This window comes from Xenopus laevis, chromosome 8L (assembly GCF_017654675.1).
Source record: "Xenopus laevis strain J_2021 chromosome 8L, Xenopus_laevis_v10.1, whole genome shotgun sequence".
Lineage (NCBI taxonomy): Eukaryota > Metazoa > Chordata > Amphibia > Anura > Pipidae > Xenopus > Xenopus laevis.
In genome coordinates this window covers 64,926,697-64,953,334 of record NC_054385.1, presented here as the reverse complement: position 1 = coordinate 64,953,334, position 26,638 = coordinate 64,926,697, and the positions used below count along the sequence as shown (strand labels likewise).

The following is a 26,638-nucleotide window of genomic DNA, read 5'->3' as shown; positions in this document are numbered from 1 at the left end:
TGCTATATGGACAGGAAGCAAGGCAGGGAGTGATGAAGCAGATCTTTGGGCCATGTCATTAGCCCTAGAACCACAAATTGAAGAAAAATTTCAAGATATTGACCCTCAGGAAATTATTACAAGGGATAAGCTCAGAACTGCTCAGTCAGAAGACGAAGCTATCCAAGTGGTAATGGATCTAAAAATGAAGAAGAAAGTACCCTCAAAGGAAGACAAAAGGAACCTGGACAGGAGAGGAAAACAACTTGTACATGAGTGTGAAAGAGAAGCTCTTACTACGGCAGAACAAAATAGTGGTTCCAGAGAAATAAACTCCAATAGTGTTGAAACACTTACATAATGACATGGGCCACTGTGGAGTAGACAAAGTGATGCAGCTTGCAAGAGAAATATTTTACTGGCCTTTCATGCAGAAACAGATAACGGACTATGTTACTAAAAGATGTAGCTGCCTTCAACAGAAGCGTCCGACAGTACCAGATAGGGCACCTATGGGTTCTATTAACACAAGTGCCCACTTTGAACTTGTCTCAGTGGATTTCCTTCACCTAGAGAAGATCAGAGGTGGCTATGAATACATACTGGTAGTCATGGATCATTTCACTCGCTTTGCCCAGGCATATCCTACTCAAAACAAAGCAGGAAAAACAGCTGCAGAGAAGATTTTCGACAATTTCATCCCTATATTTGGATATCCTGAAAAATTACATCATGATCAAGGCAAAGAATTTGAGAACCACCTCTTTAGAAGATTGAGGCAGTTGTCAGGAATAGCCCATTCTAGGACAACACTGTACCATCCACAAGGCAACCCAGTAGAGAGACTGAACAGAACACTTTTACAAATGCTCCGGACTTTAGAAGAGGAGAGGAAAGCTCAGTGGAAAGAGTATCTACCACACATTGTTCATGCATATAACTGTACCAGGCATGCTGCAACTGGCTACGCCCCTTACTACCTGCTTTATGGTAGGGCACCTCGTCTACCAATAGATCTGATATTTGACCTGGATGATGAGAATGGAGCGGCATCACCTCAACACTATGCTGAGAAATGGGCTTCAAAAATGAAGGAAGCTTACAGAATTGCCTCGGAGAACAGCCAAAAGTCATCTCAAAAGGGGAAGAGGTACTATGACAAGCATGTCAAAGGAGTTGCTCTGCAGCCTGGTGACCGTGTTCTTGTAAGAAATCTGTCAGAGAGGGGAGGGCCAGGAAAACTCCGGACTTACTGGGAGAAAGATTGAACAGATAGGGCCAGAACATATTTATAAAGTTGAAACAGAGAAAGGTAATAAACCAACCAGAGTGATTCATCGCAATTTACTGCTTCCTGTCAGAGAGTTACCCCTGGAAAATAAGCCAAAGGAATCACAGAAGAGGACTCTCACCAGACCAGTGGTTAGAGCTGAAGTAAACAACAATTCAGAGAACGCAGAGTCAGATTCCTCAGATGAAGGGTATTACTTCTGTCCTGAACTTTTCCAACATAGCGAGCAATGTTTAACTCCGCAGCTACGAGCTGAGGCTGAAGAATTTTATCCTAGGGACTGTAATGACACACAAGAACAGCTGGAAAACCATAGAATGATAGAGGAAAATGCTCAAGACCTGCCTGTGGAATTTGTACAAGACAAGATAAGGAAGTCCAAGACGTGCCTGTAGAATCAACAGAAGGGAATAGAGCACCATTGTTACAACAAACAGAGTTACAATGTGACTACGACACAGTTATACCAAATGTTCTGGAAGAACAGAGAAAGGACAGTCCTCCACGACAATCAAAAATGGAATGTTCAGGCAAATGTGATCAAACAGCACTGTAATTCCCCAGAAACAGATAGGCCTAACTATATACCTTTAACAATACCCTCATGTTCATACTTTTTGCCAAGAACATATGCCGATTGCTATGATCTGGACTATGATTGAACTGTATTTATAAAATGTCAGGAGACATTTAATGGAAGAGGGGGAGTGTGTGACAGGGTTAAACTCAGACCTCCAAACAGCACAATGATAAGGCTGCCACTAGAGGGAGCTCTGTTATTATTGCAATGTTCTGAGGAGATCCAGGGCCTGAGGCTCATATTAAAGTTGGACATCAACTGAGCCACATGTCTGTGTTGCTCCTCTGTTTAAAACAGATTCTGTTGGTTGCATTGTGGCCCTTGTCTGCACTTTCACTACGGAACGCCGGTAATACGTGTCGGGAGGGGGGCCAGGGGAAGAGGAATGTTTGCACCCCTTCGGTAGATTTTTTGGTGGGGTGTACTGATGCTACGAAGTTATGCCACTGGTTCTGATTATTATCTTTGGTCTAGCACTTGTGAGTACATTTGTGTAAATGCATCAACATTTGCAGTACTTTTAAGTATTTAATCATTTTGTATATGTAATCCATTTTAGAAAACTTTTTGGAATATCCTAATCTTCAAATTACTTGGGATAGCCAGCACTACATCTCGATACCATGTTTTACATACCATTACGTGTATGTATATGCTGGCCCTCCAAGATCAAAGCTTATCAATATATGACCATCCTAAGTTTGGACAGCACTGGTCCACCTATCTTCATCCCACAAAAGAAATAACCCTCACACAAAAGTTTTTTTACTATTATTCAAAGTTGAGCATAACAGTGGGGCTCATTTATAATTAGTGATTAGTAGTGATGGGTGAATCTGACCCATTTCGCTTCGCCAAAAATTATTGAAAAATGGTGAAAGTTCTCAGAAATGTCTATGAAAAGTCTATGAGCACCAAATTTCTTTTTCATGCGCAACAAATATTTTCACCCATTAGAGGGTATGGGAGTCATTTTCATGGCGAAATTTGAAAAAAAAATTTGCAGGGTGAACACTGAAAGCAATCATCTGATTGATTGCCAGGGGTTACTACCCAGGAGCAAGTTTGCCTATTGCTTATAAATGAGCCCCACTGTGTTTTATATGTTCTATCATGTGATATACTGAACATTTATTTTTGTATGTGGCAGTGTGGGATAATCTTAAAAAATCAAATGAACTGACAAGACATCCCTCCCCTTTACTACCATTAATCAACAACTCAGCTTTCCCCCCAGGTATGGACTCATCTCAGTTTACCAACTAATACATGATAACTAACAGCTGATACATTTTATTGTTAAAAGGCAAATTTATTGAAAAAGATCAACCTCCCCAACAAGCGCTTTCACAAATATATTCCTGCCTGACACCAAAAACAGATGTTACTCGCTTAAATTTTATTTCACAATGGTCTAGAGACCTGTAGCTGGAACTAAACAAAAAACAAGTATGCAACCTCATCGCATCGATGAATCCAGGAATTTAATTACAAATGATTGACTCAGTGAGTACGCCTCAGACGGCTTCCCCCCAGAAGTTACCAGGGGCGGCAAAAAGCTTTTCTAGCGCAGAGAGCGCAATTTAGCTCTCTGTGCAAGTGATGCGCCCCCAGGCTGCGTTTTAGGCTGGAGCTCGCCTGGTGACATATACACATAAAAGCTGTCAATATAATGCAAATATGGAAGACAGTGGGAGACTCTCTCCATGCTTATCATCCATTAGATCCAACACTTTATTGTCTGTGTCTCAGCTGTTGACATCAGTGGTGAGCACAGTAGTCTGGGTGCCACAAGTAAGAGTACAGAAGAGGCTAAGTGCTGTAAACACAGCATAAAGGGCAAGTCAACCCCAAAATAAAAAATTGCCTAATAAAAGAAAACAGCATTAAAAATTGTCAGTGCTTTTATTTGTAAATAAGAGTTATATTAAAAGCAGCGTTTGCTCAACTCCTGCTTGCTTTAAAGAATGTTGCAAAGTCTTGGTTCCCCTGCAAAGTCAGGTCTGTTAATCAGCTGCCTTATCTTACATTGTATCAACAGTCTTAGCCATAGAAAGGGACAGACAAACACTGCTTTCAAGGGATACATATACAAATGAATTAAAAAAATTTGAAGATTTGTAATGAATTTGTATTGCAAAGTTGCTTAGAATTGTGTTTTCTTTTATTAGGCAAATTTTTTATTTTGGGGTTGACTTGCCCTTTAAGAGTGAAAGTGTCAGGAGCTATAGGTAAAGTGTGTATATATATATATATATATATATATATATATATATATATATATATATATATATATATATATATATATAATCCTCTCCAGAAGAAGCTGTACAACTCAGGACTTATTGTAAAGTAATAAATTTATTGGACACACTAACGTTTCGGCTGCCACACCAGCCTTTGTCAAAGGTTGGTGTGGCAGCCGAAACGTTAGTGTGTCCAATAAATTTATTACTTTACAATAAGTCCTGAGTTGTGCGGCTTCTTCTGGAGAGGATCGTATGAAGTGTTTTTGAGGGATGCACCCAGGCAACGAGAGGACGTTTATCGTGAGTGCTGGGAGTTTGGGGAAGTATATATATATATATATATATATATATATATATATATATATATATATATACACATACAAGCACACACGTTCTCATTATCTACCCACTGCTCCGTATAGCACAGTCTCAAATCTAATCCTGGAAGGAGCAGCCTTTTGGACATATAATTTTAGCGATCCAATACTGCAGAAGGTGAAATTAAGTCACAAGTACATCAATAATGGCAAATATGGCTATACTGCCAATACAAGATATAGTAGGAAACATTCATTTGGAGTTTATTAGAAGAAATATCAAACAGACATTAAGACTACAGCTGTGTTTTGTGGATAGAAAATAAATTATATATATACCAACTAGTTTATTCTTGGGTTTATTCAATCCCTGCAAATTTAATCAAATAATTCCACCATATATTGTGCAACATGAGACTTTGATCAATTGTACACAAATTACATTCATTGTTACATTTCAAACAACTAAAACAATCAGAACTTACACACTTAAGAAAAACTTAAATCTACACCCTTATATTGAAGTAATATGATCACACCAGAATGCTGAGCATTGATTGTTATATTAACCCACTAGAAATGATGCATGAAGCAAAGCAAAAAATCCTGTTATGTAATGTAAATAAATTTTATAACAGATGCAAATAGCTAAAATCAGATTTCTTGTCTCCTCTCCATCTGGAGCTTTCACTGCTCTCTTCTTAGAACAAGAAATGCTGGAAAAGAAAAAAATGTTAATATTAAAAGAAAAGCAATGTTAATCCCTTGCAGTTAAAAGGTTAAAAAAGCCATTGAAGGAAAACGTGATCAGCACCCACATTCTGTGTATGCCATTCACTTAAATGCCAATTTATCTATTTCTGTGTTAGAGGGGGGGGGGGACAATCATGGATAAAAAAAGCAATAAATCAGTGTTTTGTCCTGCAACTCAATATTTTTTTTTCATGGACTAGCTAATGTTCAAGAATAGTTGGCCACGGTTAATCGCAGAAAAAGGTGCACTAAAATCACATCAAATCAAATCAATTGCAACTATTTGAGTTTTCAAAAAAATATTATTGAGTATTTTCCTCATTTCCTTTCCTTTTCTGCATTTCTTTCAAATCTTGAATATTGATAAATCTGCCCCATAGTTTCCAGATTAAGATGTGGATCAAAACATGAGATCAAGATCTGAAAGTTTACCACAGAAAACAAAAACGCTCCACTTTTTATTCATTCTTATGGGATTTTTAGAAGTGTATTTATCCAATGGTAAACATTTACCCACCGACTGATATGATTCTAAAAATACCTTAAGAATGAACAGAAAGTGGCAAGTTTTTAATAAAACACACATTTTGATAAATCTGCCTTGAATTTCAACCAATTTAGTTCAGATGGTTTGCGGTCAGTCCCATATTCTTCCTAATTAATCTGGTAATGTTTAGATTGCAGCTTCATTCCTTATTAAGATTCATTCTATTTCTCATGTCTTTACTGAAGCCCTTTGCTGAGACCCACTTTAACTCAAACGTTCTTTAACCCAGGAGACCTGTTCCTAAAGTGTACTGAGTGAATTCTTGTGGGGCAGACATTGTTGGTTTGGGGGTTACAAAGTTTATCTGAGTTAGTAAAAAGACTAATATTTAAGCCATCTCCTATTCTGCCAATGCTATGCTTGAGTAGGTTAATTAGCTCTCATTCTCACTGCACTCTGGACCAGAGCAACCTGGTAATGCTGCCATTAATATTTCAGGAAACACTTTTGTTTAGACTATGCTAATCAGCATATATCTCTCGGCCTTTGATTTACTATTGTTCATTTGGTTTGATTTAGTCTGTTATACTATTCTAATGCTTAAAGGAACAGTTCAGTGTACAAATAAAAAATGGGTAAATAGATAGGAAGCGGAAATAAAAAATGTTTCTAATATAGTTAGTTAGCCAAAAATGTAATGTATAAAGGCTGGAGTGACTGGATGTCTAACATAAAAGAACAGAACACTACTTCCTGCTTTTCAGCTCTCTAACTCAATCAGCGACTTGAAGGGGGCCACATGGGACATAATTGTTCAATGAGTTTGTAATTGATCCTCAGCATTCAGCTCAGATTCAAAAGCAACAGTTATGACTCATGTGACCCCTCCCTCAAGTCATTGATTGGTTACTGCCTGGTAAAAGCAGGAAGTAGTGTTCTTTTGCCACTGCCCACTTTGTGCTATATATATATATAATATAAACAAGCAGAGCAATCTAAACAAAAAGGGGGTCGAAGGCAAAAGCATAGCACAGTGTTCCAGGCAGTGCCATTCTGTGTCTACTAAAGCAATGCATAAAAAAGGGCATTAACTCAAGAGTGAAACAATCTTGTTTTTTATAGGTCCCTGGTAAGGCCACACCTATAGTATGCAGTGCAATTTTGGGCTCCAGTCCTTAAGAGAGATATAAATGAGCTGGAGAGAGTGCAGAGATGTGCAACTAAATTGGTTAGGGGGATGCAGGATTTAAATTATGATGGTAGACTGTCAAGTTTAGGGTTGTTCTCTGGGAAAAAAACTCTAGTGAGGTGACATGATAACTCTTTATAAGTAAATAAGAGGGCATTATAGATAGGGGAATCTCTTTTCCATTATAAAAAGGACCACAGCACCAGAGGCCACCCCTTTAGATTAAACAGGAACTTTCATATGAAGCAGTGTAGGTGGTTCTTCACAGTGAGAGGACAGTGAGGTTGTGGAATGCACTGCCAGGTGATGTTGTGATGGTTGGTTTTATTATTGCCTTTAAGAGTGGCTTGGATGATTTCCAACAAGCATTATATCCAAGACTATTGTGATACTGTAATAGATACTGTATAGATATTGGTATATATATATAGTATATATATGCGAGTGTATACATACTACATTACGTCTGTATATATCTATTATGTAACTATGCCAGTATAATCACTACAGACAATGGATGACCATACTAAGCTCAGGCATGTCAATATAATAATCAGAGAAAATAGCTAGCTAGCATATTTACTCCAGACATGCCAGTAAGATCACTGCGGAAATGGCCAATTAAAACTCTAGTGGCAGACATGCTAGTGAGGTCATGATGAATTTCTTTAATTTTTTTTCTCACCTTTTAAATAAGAAAAATGTTTTTCTGCAAGTTGCAAGCGACAGATGGGGCCCACCTGGATTTGTCTTAGTATCCTGGTGGGCTAGCCCGACCCTGCATTTGCTTGATACCCAGAATTGTTAGACTCCTCTACTAATCTACTAATCACAATGCCTATTTACAAGTGCCTGTATAGGTGTATCACTTATGCCTAGTGGCAAGGGCAACCATTTGTAGTTAGTGCTACATTGGTGACATTCTGCGGACAATTATTACAGCTAAATGCTACTTGTTTCTTTTACACTTAGCTAATATTTGCACCTTCTTGTTTCATTCTTTACCTGTGGCAATTGCACAGCATTCTTCCTTACCTTAAGCTTTAACACTATCAGCAGATTCGTTGCTTGCAGTTTCGCCGCTTGCAGTTTCTGAAAGAAGGAAAAATAAAACGCATTTAACAGTGTATTTGACATGAACAATGGAAAGAGATGCATTAAAACCCTGCTGTCCTGTATATTTTAAAGGGGAAAATTTATATCTTACCCAGAAATGTATCTTTGATTCTGCATCAAAATAAGTAATTGGTAACACTGGCAAAAACTGGCATCATGCAAAGCATTTTGTTATTACAAAGATAGGGCAGTACTCTGAAGCATTTAAATGTGATGATGAAGATGACAACAGTGATATCACTAACTAACCAACCATTGTTAATTCACTCAACAGCCAGGGGGAGTTGTCCCTCCAGTCTAGTGGTGGAAGCAGAACAGCATAAAGCCAAAACAATCACTGATAGCAGAGAATTATTTAATTAAGAAGGCAGACTTCTGTTACTGGGGCATAACTACAGAGGAAGCAGACCATGTGGCTGCAGGGTGCCCTGGAAGGTAAAGGGAGCACATAAGGGCCCTAATTAATTAGAATTTTGCATATACTGATAAAACAGGTCAGTCTCTGGACACCATCCTAGGGCATGTTCTCTTAGAAACAATATAGACTATTAACCCTTTCATCATGTTATGGTAGATCACACAAACTGCACAATATGCAGGTATGCAATATGATAATAAAGTCAATTAAGTATGGCCACAAAAAATAAGACTTGAGCATAATGGCAAATGTTCTATTGTACAGCAGTTTAGAAAAGATAAAAAAAATCAGAAATGGAGCATAGGAGCATATGCACTTATTCAAATACTTCCTAAAAAATTGAACATTTCAAATTAAGCTAAATGAACCATATGCACTGTCACTATCAAATGTGGGGTCCTCAATAATGCTACCCATTCAGAGGGTTACACCAAGTGGAAAGAGAAAGTATAAATAGGTTAATCTGGATATAAAGAGGGTAGGGTTTAGGTTGTTCGAGAATTTAGTCATTCTAAGTTGTTTGTTAGAAGTCTAGGAAAGCCTGAGTCACTAGGGGTGCAAATAAGTTAGCCATCTTCTTGTGGATTCAAATACTCATTTTTCTCCTAGGCTGGTGCTCCTTTTCTTTTTTTTTTTTTTAGAAAAATGCACCAGCTCAAAGAAAAAGTATGTTATAGAATGGGTAATTCTAAAAAAAACTTTTCAATTGGTCTTCATTATTTTTTTTTATAGTTTTTGAATAATTTGCTGTCTTCTAACTCTTTCCAGCTTTCAAATGGGGGTCACTTGCCCCATCTAAAAAGCAAATGCCCCGTAAGACTACAATTTTATTGTTATTGCTACTATTTATTATACATCTGTCTATTTAGGCCCTCCCCTAATCATATTCTAGTCTCTTATTCAATTCAGTGCATGGTTGCTAGGGCACTTTGGACCTTAGCCACATTTTAGAAATTGCAAACTGGAGAATAAAAAGCTAAATAACTCAAAACCACAAATAATAAAAAATTAATACCAGTTGCAAATTGTCTCAGAATATCACTCTCTACATCATACTAAAAGTTAATTTAAAGGTGAACAACCCCTTTAACATGGGAGACAAACATCACCAGTGATGTTGCTCATAGCAACCAATTAGCAATTAGATTTCAACAGTCACCTACAAGTTAGCGAAACAAAATTAAAGATCTGATTGGTTGCTATGAGCAATATAACCTGTGATGCTTGTTTCCAATGTTTATAAATACACCTGCTGGTGAAGCAAAAGAATATATTTCCCCTGTATGTAATAAAATGCACACAATTTGCCTAAGTGCAGAAACCCATAGTAACTAAGAAGTGGTTTGCTTTTAAACAGGTGACCAGTATATGCTATCAGTTAATTGGTTGCTATATAGACGAGTAGTAATACTTGCACCTTTTATTAAATAACCCACTTTGAGTTTATAATGGCAACTGGACTAGACTCTGGATCAGCCTTGTAGCATTTGAATTAATAGCAGTAATTCTATATTCGTCACTAGATAAAAAGTCATGGGTCGATTGAACAAGAACATGCTGCAATTTAACCTTTCCTGAAAAAAAAAAACCTGCACCCTCAGAAACCTCATTCTCGTTAGTAAACCTTCTCTGGACTTTAGAAGAGTAATTTCAGTTATATTAAATTGGTCATAAAGATGCTAATCTAAAGCTCTATGAAAAATTAAGAAGGGATCTGAAACAGAGAGGCAGAACTTAAGCAATGTATTTATTTTGTAGGCTTACCATTGGGGGGGAGATTACTGCATAAGCCTAACACATATGATTTAGGTTAGCGAATTTACACTTGCAAAGCAAACTGCCTCTTGTCTGAATATTTACAGACAGGGTGAGACGTAACTCGTAGTGTAGCCAGAGGTGGGTTTGGGTATTAGGCTTCTTCTTTTTCAGCATATTTCTCAAAGCATTTTTAGTAGGCTGATAAAGCAAATGTACTATCTTTGCAGGTGAAAACAAAGCTGTGTACTGAATCCTGCACTGAGTACCTTTAGATAAATATGAAAAACGATGTTTATATGTAAGGTTATACAAAAATATATTTAACTGTAACACATCGGTCTAGCATGAGAAAGAGTACTGGGTCTATATTGGACTGCCAGCATCAGCTAATACGCAGCATTAAGGGCAGTTAGAAAGATGTAATTGTACGGCTCAATTCAAAACTCTTGATCATATAGTTGCTTGAAAACAAACTCCTTTCTCGGAAGCTAACAGAATACAACTGCTTTCATCAGAGTTTACCAACACTATGGTAATTTGAACTTGAGTCAAATACGTTTAGGTCTGCAAACCAGGATATACTTCTCAAGGACACTATTCTGTTGTATATGTTTGAACCTTGGTTTAGTCTTGGTTACTGTTTAAGTATGGTGTAGCTTCTGTTACTTTGAAGATCAGGGTGTTGTGCCTCATTATGCCTCCACTTCTAATAGATTTAATCATATATATTTTTTAAAAGCACTAGTTGGGTCTATAACTTTTTCAACACAAGTCTGCATAGCATATGCACACACAAAAGGTACTAGATGTACAAGCATTCCCATAATATACACCTTTCATATCCTACATACAGACATCAGAACTGACTGCCTAATTCTCACATATGAATACACCTTGCTAGACACAGACAGCACACAAACCAGCAGTGTCGTCCTCGCTCACACCCTAAAGTGACAATATCATCATAACAGGATTAGGTTATTAGCAGGAATCAGTCATCATTTGGCTTTGAACCACTCTATTGCGCCAGGTTGCACAGATCTACACCCTTGCCAGAGTTCTATGTACAAAAATAGTAACAGAGCTGCAACACTCCTTTTACCAAGTGAAAACGTGCTTTTTGTGACCTTAATTAAAACAATATTTCACACTTGGCAAAAGGAGTGCTGCAGATGTGTTACTATTTTTGTACATTATTTAGCTTTGATTTAAAAAAAAACAAAAAACAATGCTTCAAAAGGGAGAGAACTGAATATTTTACTTGAGTCGGTGAGTTGGCAGATGCACTGAATTGCAACATGGTTCTCTCTTACCCAAAATCTGGAAATATTAACACAAATAATGCTAGCAATACTTACTCATGTAAGCCTTTTTATTTCTTTTCTTGTAGAAAACAAATCCGACAACAGCAGCAATCACCACTACAGCAGCAACAACAACAGCAATGATTATACCCATGTTGTTTCCATCTTTATTGGGGCCTGTAAGAAGAGAAATTTATGATATTACACTATGTGTACATGATAATTCCAATAATAGAAATTTCAGCCTCTGGGCTGCAAATTATATATTTCAAAACATGAGATACTATTCGAAGGAGAGGACTGTGGGATAGTTCAGAATTTGTAGTCTAAGGGAAAGGGACATCCAACAGTTAATGGTTCTGCTCAATATAAATAGGCATCTGAATGCTATTTGTAACATTACCTGTTATGCTATCACAGAGCATCCAGTAACACTTTAACAAATAACAATCACTTATTCAGCAGAAAAGAGCACTTGGTCTGGGGTACTTTTTAGGGAGCATCAAAGAGCAATCGCCTTCCTGCTTCTTTCCTTTTTTGTGCCAGGTGTGCATGCTCAGTAGAGTGAAAAGCAAGCGGAAAAATACAATGACTACAGTGTGCATGCTGAGAAGTACCCAGTGCTAGTGTTGTCTTTAGCTAACAGAAGCATCAGCCATGGTATAATTTTAATTATCAAATTTTATTTGGGACTACGTGGAGGGCTGTCTGTTTTCAGTTGTGATTATAGTTCTACTATACCCTTCATGGTTACCTGATATTGAGGAATAATTCTTATAACATTGAGTAATTCAATTCCTCTTTCTGAAGGTGGCAGTACAGCATCGTACCCAATCAGCCTGTGTTGCCTGCCTTAACTAATTTTACTGAGAGCTACTCTTGTAGAGCCCATGTTTTCTCTGCTAAAGCAGAAAGTAAAAGTAACACAAAAAGAGGTTACAAGCAAACTGTTACTAGCCCCCAAATACAAACCTTTACATATTTTTGCACCCCAATACACTGAGTGGAGGGCAAGCAACATATTTCACCTTTTAGATCAAGGAAACAGTTCTAATAATACACAATGGACTGTTTCTGCGGGACTGAATATATTATTTCTTAGTGATACTGACCAGGCCACACCACAATAAGTTTCTCCTTCAGGCTGCTGTGCTCCACGTGACAGGCATAACTGTCACCCTCACTGGGTGTAATCTCAGCAGTGACTCTGAGCTGGTAGCTGCCATCAGGGTTAGGAAGGATCTCTTTGGCTGCCTCTGAGTGGACATCATCTCTGCCATTCTTCACCCATTTCACATCTATTTCTCTCGGATAAAATCCATATGCCTGGCAGCGAAGCTCTGTGGCATCATCTGATTGGTGATCTGAAATTCTTACATGAGGGTGAACTGAAATCGAAAAATGTATTAGGAATGATTAATTTTATCAATAAATATGCACTATGAAATATTATTCCAGAAACAATTTTGCAGTGTAGTAAACAAAGATGATAGGTGGAACAAGACATTATATATGTATGTCAACTCACATTTTTTGGTAATCATCCTGACCCAGCTAAGTCACATGCTGTTAGTAATATATACCCTAATCTGCCTGTGTAATGTCAGAGGACCACTATACCTTTATTTTTTATATTTTCTTTTGAATTGTCTGCTGGAAATATTAAAAACAAAATATATTTTTCCACTTTCTTTTTATCCTCTCCATTGCCTCTTATATGCACCACTTAAAAAGAATGCCACACTAAATATTGTGAATTCAAGGGTGCTGAAAACATTCTTCTAACAGTAATGTAAAGCTTTCTCTTGTGTGTAATATAAAAGAGAGCAAATGAATATGCAATTTTATTTTCACTTCTACTTTGAGGATGGTCCAGTCTTTTTCGGTCCAACAAAAAGAATATGACTTTCCTTTTTTATATATGGTTTAAAGCAGCCCTAGCTCAAAGCAGTTCTCTTGATTTCAAATACAATTAACATATTGAAGGAGGAACACTGCTCCCAAAGGAGATGAATCCTACACACATCCCCAGTCCAGTAATAGTTCTGCAGCCAGTAACAACTGCCCTAGGATCCACTCTATGTGGCTTTCCCACAAATTCCAGCCTGGCTAGGATATCATCAGGCTTGTTTACAAGCAATGGAACAGAGGAGGGCATAGTGTAAAAACTTTTAATACATTAAGTTAAATCTTCCAGAAATGTTGCAGCACTTTGCACTACTTGAAGGAAAACTCTCAGTTTATCTAGGATAATTTTAGACTGATTTATTTCAAGACATTGATTCATGTGATTATACAGCTGTAGCAAGATATATGGCTCTAAATACCTAAACAGTTAAAAAATACATATGTTTTTTTACAATATTAAGAAAAGTAAACATGTCCTTTTATATTCACAGGGTCTGCTTTCTCTATAGCTGTAAGAAATCCCCCTCCCTAGCCCCTCTCTTACTTTTGGTGCGAGCTGCAAGGGAGTGGGGAACATGCACAAGCAGGCGGGTGGAGGGTAGATTCTCCATCTAAAGATTATTTTGCAGGGGGGCCTGGCACAACATTGTTACGCAACTGGTTTCAAGTTTATTATGTTGGGAATAAATTCTGTATTTTATTGCTTCTCAGTAACTGCTGCACTATGACATTTTCCTCTCTTTGTTCATTATTGCTTGTTTATTGTTTTTCTCTTTAGCTGCAGTTACTATAGAATGTTCAAATACTCGGTCTATGTCTCACCTGATATATATTTATAGTGGAGCCCTGCGTTTATGTACCCGGATATAACTCATCACCGGATATGCCATTTCTTTGTGGTCCGGAGCAGGTAAGCAGCATTCTTTCCTTCCCACATTTTATGCTTTCATGGATTTTACACAAATGTTTGCAGTCCCAAGGAAAATGTAAAAACAGGGTTCCACTGTATATTGTGTACACTGGAATGATGTAAGTAGCCACTTACATGTTATGTATTGACTATTGATGTAAGATCAGTAGATGGCGCTAGTACAATCAAATGGGGGGTGATGCTCAACTATAACTCACTGCTTGTTGTTGCATCGGGTGCAAGTTACTGGTCCCCCTGCCACGGACCCACATATAACTCCAAGAAACACACGCTGCAGCACTCCGAATCTTGTGAAAGCAGTTTATTGTGCCAACAAAGTAGGCAACTATCTAGTATAGGTCAATCTAAAAACAACTGGACTTGCTGAGTAATCAATGAATTTCATTGATTACTCAGCAAGTCCAGTTGTTTTTAGATTGACCTATACTAGATATACCATGACCTGGATGAATGAAAATCTTCATAGTCAAACTAGGCAACGTTTCCACATTGCCTAGTTTGTTGGCACAATAAACCACTTTCACAGGGTCTGTAGTGCTGCAGTGTGTGTTTCTTGGAGTTATCAGTAGATGGTGCTGTTGCATGTTAAACTGAAAAACCTGTTTTGCTGGTAATTATTTCCCTAGCATCTGCCTCTCTATCTGTTCCTTCCTCCCACCTTGTTGGCAGTTCAGCCATGTTTTGTGCTGAGTAAAGTTTGTTCTACTCCCAGCTGCTGTACAGAGTCCAGAATATAGTACTGGTGACGAGGATATGGGATATAACGCATGAAAAACTTATAAATACAAATACTACAAGATTTCAGTGAGTACAAAGGAACTTGAGAGACTATTATTCCCATAATGGTGTCCCTGAGCCTCACAGAGGAGTTTGCCAGGCCATTCTCCTGGGATTCCTATGCAGAGAGACTGCAATTCTTTCTAGAAGTAAATAAAGTGACCGACACTGTGCAGAAACGGGCATAGTGTCATAGGCGCAAAGACTTATGAGATATTGCACTCTGGCAGGTCTGGAATTTGGAGTCAAAATAGGCCCTGGCATTCCAATACAGAGAGGCCCAATCAGTTCCCCAGCAGCCCACTTAATAGTGACTTTCTATGGCAGCCCGCAGATTGCCAGTCCGGGCCTTCTCTCTGGTATCACCTACTAAACCCAGTGACTGCTCATTTGAGGAAATTATTTAAGTAGTTATTCACCTTTGAGTTAACTTTTAGTATGCTGTAGAGAGTGATAGTCTGAGACAATTTGCAATTGGTTTTAATTTTTTATTAGTTGTGGTTTTTGAGTTATTTAATGTTTTATTCAGGGGCTGTCCAGCAATTTCAGCAATATTGTTGCTAGGGTCCAACTTACCCTAGCAACCATGCATTGATTTTAATAGGCGTATACAATATGAATAGGAAAGGGCCTGAATAGACCAATAATAAAAAGTAGCAGTGACAATACACATTTGTTTTTAGATGGGGTCAGTGACTCCCATTTGAAAGCTGTCAGAAGAAGAAGGCAAATAATAAAAAAAACTATACAAAATAAATAATGAAGACCAATTGAAAAGTTGCTTAGAGTTGACCATTCTATAACATACTAAAGTTAACGTGAAAGTGAACCACCCCTCGGAGTCAACTAGCATTTTTTTATTATTTGTGTTTTTTGTGTTATTTCGTTTTTTATTCGGCAGCTCTCTAGTTCGCGTTTCAGCAATCTGGTTGCTAGGGTTCAAATTACCCTAGCAAATATGCATTGATTTGAATAAGAGACTGGAATATGAATAGGAAGGGCCTGAGCAGGAAGAAGAGTAATAAAAATAAATAAAGTAGCAATTGACATATTACATTTGTAGCCTTACAGAGCATTTCTTTTTACATGGGAGTCAGTTAAAAATATATAATGACAACCAATTGAAAAGTTGCTTAGAATTAGCCAATCTGTCATACTAAAAGTTAACTTAAAGGTGAACCATCCCTTTAAAAATCATTTTGCACCCACAATATCTGAAAGTGTTAAGAGGTTCCACTTTAAAAGACGTAGCCAGCAGTCAGATGAGCGTATTGTTTCTTATTTAGCAGAGCTGCGCAGATTGGCAGAAAACTGTAGTTTTGGCAGTAGCTTGGAATCGTTGCTAAGGCACCATCTTGTGTGTGGGGTCAGGGATGCAGCACTGCAAAGTACAACCTAACCTTTGCTTTAGCCCAGGAGGAAGCACTTGCTTATGAGACTGCATCTGTGCATTCCAAGAAAATACAGGCTTCTTCCAGTTCAGGTATTGCACCAGAGCTGCATCAAGTGTATGTTAAACTACAGCCTGCATCAGCACAGGTATAAGGGGTCCGTTTACTAAAGCGCGGTAAAAATATGTGCACAAAATATAGATTAATCGCCAAATACGTTTTTACCAGTTTACTAACCTGCGGTAAACATACATTTGCAAATTTTCTTTCGCAAAAATATGTTTGCTGAAAATAACGCTATGTACACATCAATGCCTGGTTTACTAAACAGTGAAATGTGCAAAAGACAAAATTAATGCCAGAATATTTGCTAAATTTTACTGCCACCTATGTAGTGGCGTAAAAGTATTTTTTTGCCTGAAAATTCTCAAGGGGCAGGAAATATCCCTTAACTTTTTTTTTTTACCCATCATTCTTTGCTGACAGGAGAGAGAGAGATCTGTAGCTAATGCTGACAGGATGTTTTGATGTTTTGGCTTCTGCTTCTATCTGCTGCAACTTTGATGTAGTTGGCCATCTTAAATATATTGCAATATATGGACAAACAATCCCTGTTTTGTGTAAAGGGTAAGGCATTTTTTAGGAGCTCAAGGCTCTAAATGTCTCAATGTCCTAAATATATTGATAATGGGTTGAGTGCAGAGAATCTATTTTATTTGTCTATGTGAATTTTGTGGTCACAGCCTCACTGAACCCTAGCTTATTTTTTTTAAAAATTAGTGGTGAGCACAACTTTCCCTTGTTTGTTGTAGTCCATGTGTGTCAAACAACTTCCGCAACACTTGAATAACTGCATGGGTGGTTATAGATAGGGATGCACCACATCCAGGATGCACCAAATCCAGGATTCATCCTTTTTCAGCAGGATTTGGCCGAATCCTTCTGCCCATCCAAACCGAATCCGAATTCTAATTTGCCTATGCAAATTAGGAGTGGGGAGGGAAATCGCGTGACTTTTTGTCACAAAACAAGGAAGTAAAAAATGTTTTCCCCTTCCCCCTCCGATTCGGTTCTGTATTCGGCCTAATCTTTTGCAAAGGATTCGGGGGTTCAGCCGATTCCAAAATAATGGATTTGGTGCATCCCTAGTTATAGATGCAACTGGAACAACTTCTAATCATTTGGAAAAGGACACATCCACAAGTAAGAATGTCTGACCTTGAAAAGGCCCTGCAAAATCTAAATGTAGCAGAGACCATGAGCTCTGCGTCCCCTCCCATGGATGTACCCCGGACTTAGCAGGGGCATGGCAGATGGATTGGCAAGGAACACAAGTTTTTACCCATTTTTCAATACATTCATCCATCTTAGGCCACCAGACATAACTTCTAGCAAGGGCTTTCATATTTACAAATTACAATGCCTGGGTGACGCTCCAGAACACTGGTTTGCTCCGCTTTGGGAATTACCACTATTCCCCACAAAAGGCAACCTTTGTATGCAGAGAGTACTTTTTCTGGATCTTAGGGGTCCATTTACTAAAGTGCAGTAAATCTGACTTTAAGTTTCTGCATGTTATTGCTGAGAATATTTTTCCGCCAGAATATTCGCAGCGACTAAGTTTACTAAACAGCGATGCGCTCAGAAGTCATTGCGATCACTTGTGGTAACAACGTTAACGAACCAGCTTACGTAAGCGCTAATTTTAGCGAGTTGTGAATTTTCTGGCGACAAATTACATTTTTTTGAATATTTATGCTATAAAATAGTCTTGTTTTATGGCGATTATTATGGCTATTTTTACTGTGACATTTATGGCTAGAAATGCATCTTCAAAACTCATAAACTTTATTGACTGATGATAATTCTATCCAACAACATTACCAGAGTGACACCAATCAAACATTTATGCATCATATAAACCCTTCTGCCAATAGAATCATATGAACAAGAAATGATACCAGTCAATCTCTTTGCTTTATAGAAATGCACAGTTTAATGTAGCCAATCACAATGAAACCAAAAAAGTGTAGAGGCTGACGAATCCTTGGACTGTGATGCCCACTGCCAATAATACACCTCTGAGCTATTCGCAAAAGAGAGAGTGCTTATAATTCCTTTCGATTTTTTTTGTCCTTGTAAAAGTAAACTTAAAGGGTTTGTTCACCTTTGAGTTAACTTTAAGTATGATGTAGAGAGTAATGTTCTGAAACAATTTGCAATTGGCTTTCATTTTTTATTATTTAGATTTTTATTCAGCAGCTCTTCCATTTGCATTATAAACAATCTGGTTGCTAGGGTCCAAATTACCCTAGTAACCATGCATTGATTTGAAAAAGAGACTGGGATATGAATAGGAGAAGACCTTACTAGAAAGCTGAGTAATACAAATTAGCAATAACAATACATTTGTAACCTTACAGAGCTTTTTAGATGGGGTCAGCGACGCCCATTTGAAAGCTGGAAAGAGTCGGAGGGAAAAGGAAAATAATTATAAAACTATAAAAAATAAATAATGAAAACCAATGAAAAAGTTGCTTACGATTGGCCATTCTATTACGTACTGAAAGTTTACTTAAAGGTGAAACACCCCTTTAAGTTAGCCAGATACTGGCTATAAAAACTGGCTAAATTGTCCTAATTCCCCGGCATCTTGTTGAAAATTGCCCAGATATTTATTGGGCAGGCTTAAAAATGCCACTGAATGAGACTCACATCAGCTTTTAGTAAGTTTTTTGTCAGGATGGTGTTTCTTCTATTGTGCTTTTTTTTTTTTTTAAGGAGCACTGATTGGAGATGAAATTTGTTAATTGAATCCACTGGGTGCCTAGTGATTTGGTACCCCCCCCCCAGTAAATAAGTCTTTCCCTGTCCATTTATAATGCTTTATTACATTGTAGGGTTTTTTGACAAATACATGGGCAAAAAGCAAAAATGAAACCAAATATGCATCTGTGACTGTGGGCATGTTAAGATGATATATGTGAATAATATTATAAATTAACTAATATTTTCAGAACAGATCCATGAGCTTGGACTATGCATTGTGACCATACCTCCCAACATTTTGGCAGTAAAAAGAGGGCCAAAAATTTTTTTGCACGTAGCGCAGCAAACATTTTTTGACCACGCACCTTTCTGTGACCACACCCACTAATTACCATGTTAATTTTACAAAATTTAGCAGGTTATGAATGTTTGAATATATTTCTCCTTTCTAAACTGTTTTTTGTGTCTCAAAATTGTTACAAAGTATCTTATTTGCACCTGTTACCTGTTCTGAGCTCTCTGCTAAAAGCCAATTAAGTTAGAAACTTTGTTTCTTTTTCTGGCTGTTCAGTGCAGAGAAAGTAGGGATAGTTGGGAGGTATGATTGTGACTACTTCTTGTGCCCTTGTCTGTATGTACAGCAACAATCATTTAAACGTTAATAACACTAAACACTAATTAAAACCAGTAGAATTTCATGCCCAGTTAGCTGCCAGTTTACATCCCCAGTTTGGGCCATGCTAAATTCAACTGTACAATACGCAGAACACTCCTGTCTGTAAATATTCACATGCAAAGCAAATAAAAAAAATCAGTGACCCAAAGTTATTTAACCCTGGCATCCCTGTCTGGGCATTTGCACATCTAAAAGCTATTTGACTTTTTGAAGACTTTATTTATTACATTAATAGACTGGAAATAAGATCTAATTATTAAATGAACACCCCAAAAGGTGCCAAAAATAACAGTGCAATTAGCTGAATATCTTGCATAAATAATGGCACTTATTGCAAGACAAATGCAGGGCATTGTGCTTGGGAACTGTGTTCATTTTGACACAAAACAAATCCACTTTAATGGCTGGATAATACACAGACAATTTAAACAGAGTCTAGTAAAAAAAGAAACCCCTAAGTATGAAGGGAACAGGGGTTGGTCGGGGGAGGGGTATTGGGTGGCTATGGGTAGAGGGATGTGTCAGCACTCACCTCTCCGCTCCAGCTCCGCCTGCCCATAGGACAAGTATTTCTTCAGCCACTCGATACAGATATTCTGCAGGTAATTCTTGTCTCTCTCAGGCTTATTAACCTCCGGGCTGTTCCACTTCTGCTCAGTGAGCTGCGCCTCCCGCACAGTAGGTACATACACCGATCTCTCTGTATCCAGCGCTATGAACTCTTTCCCATCGTATCCATACTGATTGTACCCCCGGATACTGTTGTCCTCTCGCAGCTCACAGCCGCACATCATCTGTAAGGAATGGGTACCTGTGGGGAAATAGGCAGTGTTACACGTGCACTTACACACTGTACAACCAGCAACCCAATTACACGCACTATATGACGGGGCACGTACATACACACACACTGATATATAATAGGGCCAGGGAAATCGAGCATTAGCTGTGTCCATCATTACCCCAATACTCCAATCACAATCCCACCACCTCTATGCTCCGGTCACCGATACAGCCCCGCCTCTGGGGTAATGTGTAACAAGGCTCACCCCCTTTGCTCATCTATTACAGAGTGGGACATATTAGACCAACTGCTTTAAAGATATTGTTGTACTAAAACATCCAGCATCAGTCAATGTGATGCTGGGATTTGTAGATCTAGATTGCCTGGAGGGATGTGGGTCACACGGCCTTGCTATAACTAATTGGAATATGCAGCCATTCCTACTAAAATCAAATGCTGTGGGAATAAACTGTCAGTGTTTTGTATGATGTGTGGTGTGTCTCCCAGTGGGGATTTAGCCACAGGCAATGCCTTATATGGATGAACTATTTGCATTTGAGTCAGGGTTGTATCTACAGAGGAAACAGACCCTGCTGCTGCAGCATACCTCCCAACATTCTGGAAACGGAAAGAGGGACAAACATTTTTTCACCATGCTCCTTTTTGTGGCCACACCTCCTAATTACCATGCCCATTTTACAAGATTTGCCAGGTTATGAAAGTTTGAACTAGGGATGCACCGAATCCACTTTTTTGGATTCGGCCGAACCCCCGAATCCTTCGTGAACGATTCGGCCAAATACCGAATCCGAACCCTAATTTGCATATGCAAATTAGGGGTGGGAAGGGGAAAACATTTTTTACTTCCTTGTTCTCTGACAAAAAGTCACGCAATTTCCCTCCCTGCTCCTAATTTGCATATGCAAATTTGGATTCGGTTCGGCCGGGTAGAAAGATTCGGCCGAATCCTGCTGAAAAAGGCCGAATCCCGAACCGAATCCTGGATTCGGCGCATCCCTAGTTTGAACACATTTCTGTAGTTTTTATGTTTTATTACAGTTTTACTAATGTGAGTCAGTTCTCCCAAGAGACAAAACTGTTACAAATGTATCTTTTTTGTATCTATTCTGGGCTCTATGCCAAGAGCCAATTAAGTTAGAAACATTGTATCTTTTTTGGCTCAAACGGGACAGTTGGTAGGTATGCTGCAGGGAGGCCCAGGAGAGTAGAGGGGCTAGTGAGGCACTTATTATAAGTTTAATATATTTTTGTAGAATATGATGACTTATTACCAATATTTTGTGGCAGTGTCGGACTGGGATGCCAGGGGCCCACCAGAAAGCCTTAGACCTTGGGCCCACCAGAAAACCTTTATACAGTGGACCTTTCCAAACTTTATTCTTCTAGTCTTTTATATATACTTACAATATTCTCCCATTATTAAGCATTTTCCCCATAAAGAAATAGGGGAATGACCATGAAATAGGCCAAATGTTTAGAAACAAGAGGCCCACTGACACCTGGGCCCACCAGGAGTTTTCCTGATATCCTGGTGGGCCAGTCCGACACTGTTTTGTGGTCCTAAATTGAATTTGCTATGGGGCCCATTAAAACATTGTTTTACCACTGCCTTGAGTGTTAAGTGTTGCTATTGTTTGTGCCCAACACCATAAAACAACCTTCTCTCTGCACCCATAGCACTGCAAACTGCACAAATGATAGCCACAGCAGCAAGAATTGATTTCATTTATTTCTGTCAGCAGTACCCATGGACATAATGATAAATGATAAGATTAGCACACCCTGACTTTATAAAACCAATCATTGCATATAAACATACTATTAAAGGGCATGCCATTATTTATACATATCCTTTTAGATTTTAGTGAAAGTAATGGTTCCTACAGCACCAGGCATTGCCCATCTCACTGCTGCCAAGAAGGCACCACAGGGCTAATAACTCAATAAGTAGGAGAGAAGTATATGTGACCAAGAACAGGTCCCAGTAACCTGAGCAAGTGTGACTCAGAGAACTTCATATCACAAAGTAAAAACAATTGTTTTTATTGATATATCACTAGAAGCCTGTGCAACATAATGAATCATTTATATTTTTCAACAGTCGCTGTGCTTGGCTTATACATCACAACCTGACATCATATGTTCCCATTAGATCTACAGTTTAAGCACATAGAAATTAATTGTTTTTCTACCTACGAACCATCAGAACGTACTCTAGTTGATTTAGAGAACTTACAATATATAGTGTATTGCCAAAGATAAGTTCATAAATGCTATATCTGGCCACTACAATTCAAATTCTCATTCAATCAAAGGCATCTCTGTGTCCCATAGCAGTACTATCCCCAGACAGTCCCTGGTACTTGCTTATACCTGACTTTATTGTTACAGAATGCAGACAATATGAAGACTGACTGTCTGTATATGAAGACTGACTGTCTGTATATGAATCCCAGAGCCAGTGTTGTAGTCCTCCTTGGGATCAAGGCCATGGTAATCTTCAGTCTACTCCATACAGGGTTACCACCTGTCCGGTTTTCACTCAGACAGTCCAGTTTTCGGAAATTTCCAAAATAGGAAAGTCAGAGAGGACTTGAAGTGAATGACACAGTGATCTCCATGTCATACTCCACCTCCTGATGGCAGGGACCATCACCTGCCCCTGACATCACTTGTCCCACCCCCACCTAGACCTCAACCAGTTGATAGGTGGCCATACACGGGCAAATTTAAGATAGCAATTCAGGTCCTTTAGACCAATTCAGTAGCTTATCTGCCCGTGTATGGGGTCCTCCGACAGGCATCCTCGATCAATATCTGGCCAAAGATCATCAGATCACGATCAAGTAGGCTTGATTTCTCTGTTCTGTTGGATTGAGTAACTCATTGGCTCATTGATGTGGTCCTCACTCCCGACTTTTCATATCCGCTTCATAGTACCATATCGCCCACCCGAGGTGGGCCTGTCGTAGGAAAGATTACAGTGTATGGCCAGGTTTACTCCATATAAACAAAATTAAGTGATTAAAGGATATAATGCATGAGCACATGAGTTCAATTGAAAAAGGTGACTTGCAGTCTCCCATTGGAGGATATTCCAGAAAGAGGCATTAAGGACTTACGTGTGCAAGTGATTGAATGTATTATTAATATTAATCTTAGAAAAGGGGATCTGTCTGCAATCTCAATTATAGGGAAGCAGACTGGATCTTCTTGTTAGATACTCATATACTCAATTTATTGAGATTATGTTTTTTGGCTTTTCTGTTCACAGGTTTGTGGTCCTGTTGCTGACTGCCAGCCCAAGAGTGATATAATTAGGTTTGCTCTTTTGGGTTCCCTTAAGTGATATTTTGTCACTGTGGGTCCTTTTTTGCATTATTTTTAAAATTTTTATTATGCTAACTTTGAGTTAACTAACCAAGTTATATTTGGCCTTGCTATGTTATTCAGTTTCACTAATGTGGTTTCAATTTTTAAAGTTTTGCCTTGTGGGTATTTGTGCTGCCGAAACATTTTGTAACATTTTTTCTTTTTGTAATTTGTAACTGTGTTATTGGATGTTTTTAATGTAACCACTAGATGGCGATGGTGTACCAACAGTATAAAAGCTGTTTGTATCAGACATACAGTCCATATGTGGCAGCACTGATTTGTGTAAGGTAATGAGGCTTTGATGTTTTTAAGCTGATCAGGTAAAGAGGATTATTTTTTATTGGAGGATTGGCTGTTATCCATAGTCAGTAGTCAATTTCATGTAAAACCCCACTCATTAAAGGTACTTGTGTCAAAATGTGCTCCTTGCTGCCTGCCTTCTGTTCTAAATCAAGTGTTGCTGTGCCTATTGATGCAGAGGAACTCTGGATCTATCACCACCTCCAGACCAGACAAAAGCTCCAGGGTTTCCTCAGCTCTGTTCCTCAACAGGGGCATTGCATTTGCATCTAAAGAATCTGGCACACGTCACTCTCTCGCTAAGCACCAGGAATGAATGACTCCAACCAGACTCACTTTTGCACTGTACTTCTGTTTGTAAATGACCTCTAATGAACTGATTTTGTTTTGCAGTCAAAAGTATACATTCAACATTGTGTCAGTTTTTTTGTATACTGATTATACTCCCTGCCTCCTCCCCCCCCTGCTTGTTCCCCCCCCCCCACTAGGTTTGCACAGGCCCCTGCCACTGGATCTTCACTTGCTGCTTCCCATGACAATTACTCCCCCCTCCCCAGCAATTTGGCCACAGCCACAAGGAGAACATTATTAAAATGTGAGGGAAATAATGATATTGTGGATAAGTCCACATTTGAGGTTGAAATTTTCTTAAGAGGGAACATTCTTTCTAATTGTGCAAAAATATTACATGTAGGTTCTAGGCATAATAAAAATGAGAAAACTCATACGTGAGTGGTGGTTTTCTTAGGACACAGAGGAGGACCAAAAGAATTATTTTTGTGTTTACCAGTTTAAAGTGTTTACCAGTCTTATCTAAAGTGTTATAACTGTAACATCTGCACCTCTGCTCCCATACAGTAGTTAAACAAATATTAAAGAGTAATTTTTCAAAATATAAGCTAGTACTCATCATGCCTCTTTGTGTTTGTCCAGTGGAGAGTTTTACAGTCAAAATTATTAGGAGCCGTAACAGAAGGACAGGGGCAGTTTGACCACTGATGTTCCCTACAGGAGTGTAGCAGTAGCCTAAATCTCCCATGTAACATTTGTCTTAAGAAATGTATTAACTAACATTAGCCTTATAAAAATGATCAACTAATGTTAATCATAATGTAACAGTTATAGAAGACTACAGACTAGCCCCTCCTGCTCCTAGAAAACATGAGAGGAAATTTAAACATAGATCTTATAAAAACATAAAAAGCATCTGAAAAAAATAACTGTTTCAGTGGTACTATCTAAAAACCTATCATGTCTTTTACCACAATGCAGCATTTCTCCCAAATTCCAGCGTAATTGTGGCTGCATGTTGTACCACACTCAAGTGAGGCTGAAGCGTCTGAAAGGGATTGTGTTATTTCCGGCACTTGGCATCAAAATGACTTTTATATCCCATTCTTCAGGCCCAAGTCCAGTGTTCCTATTGATTCTGGCAGTTGTACTGCATTAATAAGCACACTTGCCCAAGACTTGGAACTGGAGGCAGAATGGACACACCAGTGATGAGCACAACAGAAATGGAAGGATGAGATGCAATTATGGTTAATGAATGGTGTTGATTTGCACAAAGACTGCACCCATTTTAACTTATCCGCAACTAAAGTAGCCTTAATGGCTAATAGTTCTGAATGCAATAAAGTGGTGATATTTGGCTGAATGTCAATTTGCAGCATTTTTTTTTATTATTTGGAGTTATTCAATTTTTCAACAGCAATTCTAATTCCAGACTGGAAAATGATAGAATAGAATGGCAAATAGTTGAAAAAACATGAAGTTAAGACTGATTGCAAATTTTCTCAGAATATCATTTCCTGAAGAGAGATCCTAAAATTAAGATGCGTTTTAGCTACTGGTAACAGCCATTTCTGTTAAATCCTATTCCTTAGTGACAGAGATGTGAGCGCTGTTTCTGTGAATTTAAGGAACAAGGCAGGTTTATTTTCTTTCTGAATGAGCACAGAATGATGCTGCTGTAGATCCAACAGTTACTGCAGTATAAGGGTGAAGATACACAGAGTTACTAGCAGCAGCTACATTTCACTGTTACAAAATGACAGAAAATACCCTTCCATAGACATTGCTGAGAACTGGCTCTGCTAAAACACACGCAGAGACAGTTCGTAAATTATCAGCATTTATAGCTGTGACAAGTAGTGGTACTAGTAACACAAGAGTATCTTCACCCTATGGGACAAATTTACTAAAGGGCGAAGTGACTAACGCTGACGAAAATTCGCCAGCATGACGTCATTTTGGTACTTTGCC

At 38.4% G+C, this 26,638-nt stretch overlaps 1 protein-coding gene across 1 annotated transcript in view; it reads right to left on the bottom strand.

The window, feature by feature from the left end:
• Positions 1-4,656: 4,656 nt before the first annotated feature.
• LOC108698552 (H-2 class I histocompatibility antigen, Q9 alpha chain) overlaps positions 4,657-26,638 on the bottom strand; it is a 77,892-nt gene continuing 55,910 nt past the window's right edge. The window contains exons 3-7 of the mRNA XM_041572862.1: positions 20,426-20,704; positions 12,554-12,829; positions 11,496-11,618; positions 7,881-7,937; positions 4,657-5,132 (exon numbers count right to left, since the gene is read on the bottom strand). Coding sequence (XP_041428796.1) covers positions 7,882-7,937; positions 11,496-11,618; positions 12,554-12,829; positions 20,426-20,704 — 734 coding nt within the window. The 3' untranslated portion in view covers positions 4,657-5,132; position 7,881. The remainder of the gene's footprint in view (positions 5,133-7,880; positions 7,938-11,495; positions 11,619-12,553; positions 12,830-20,425; positions 20,705-26,638) is intronic.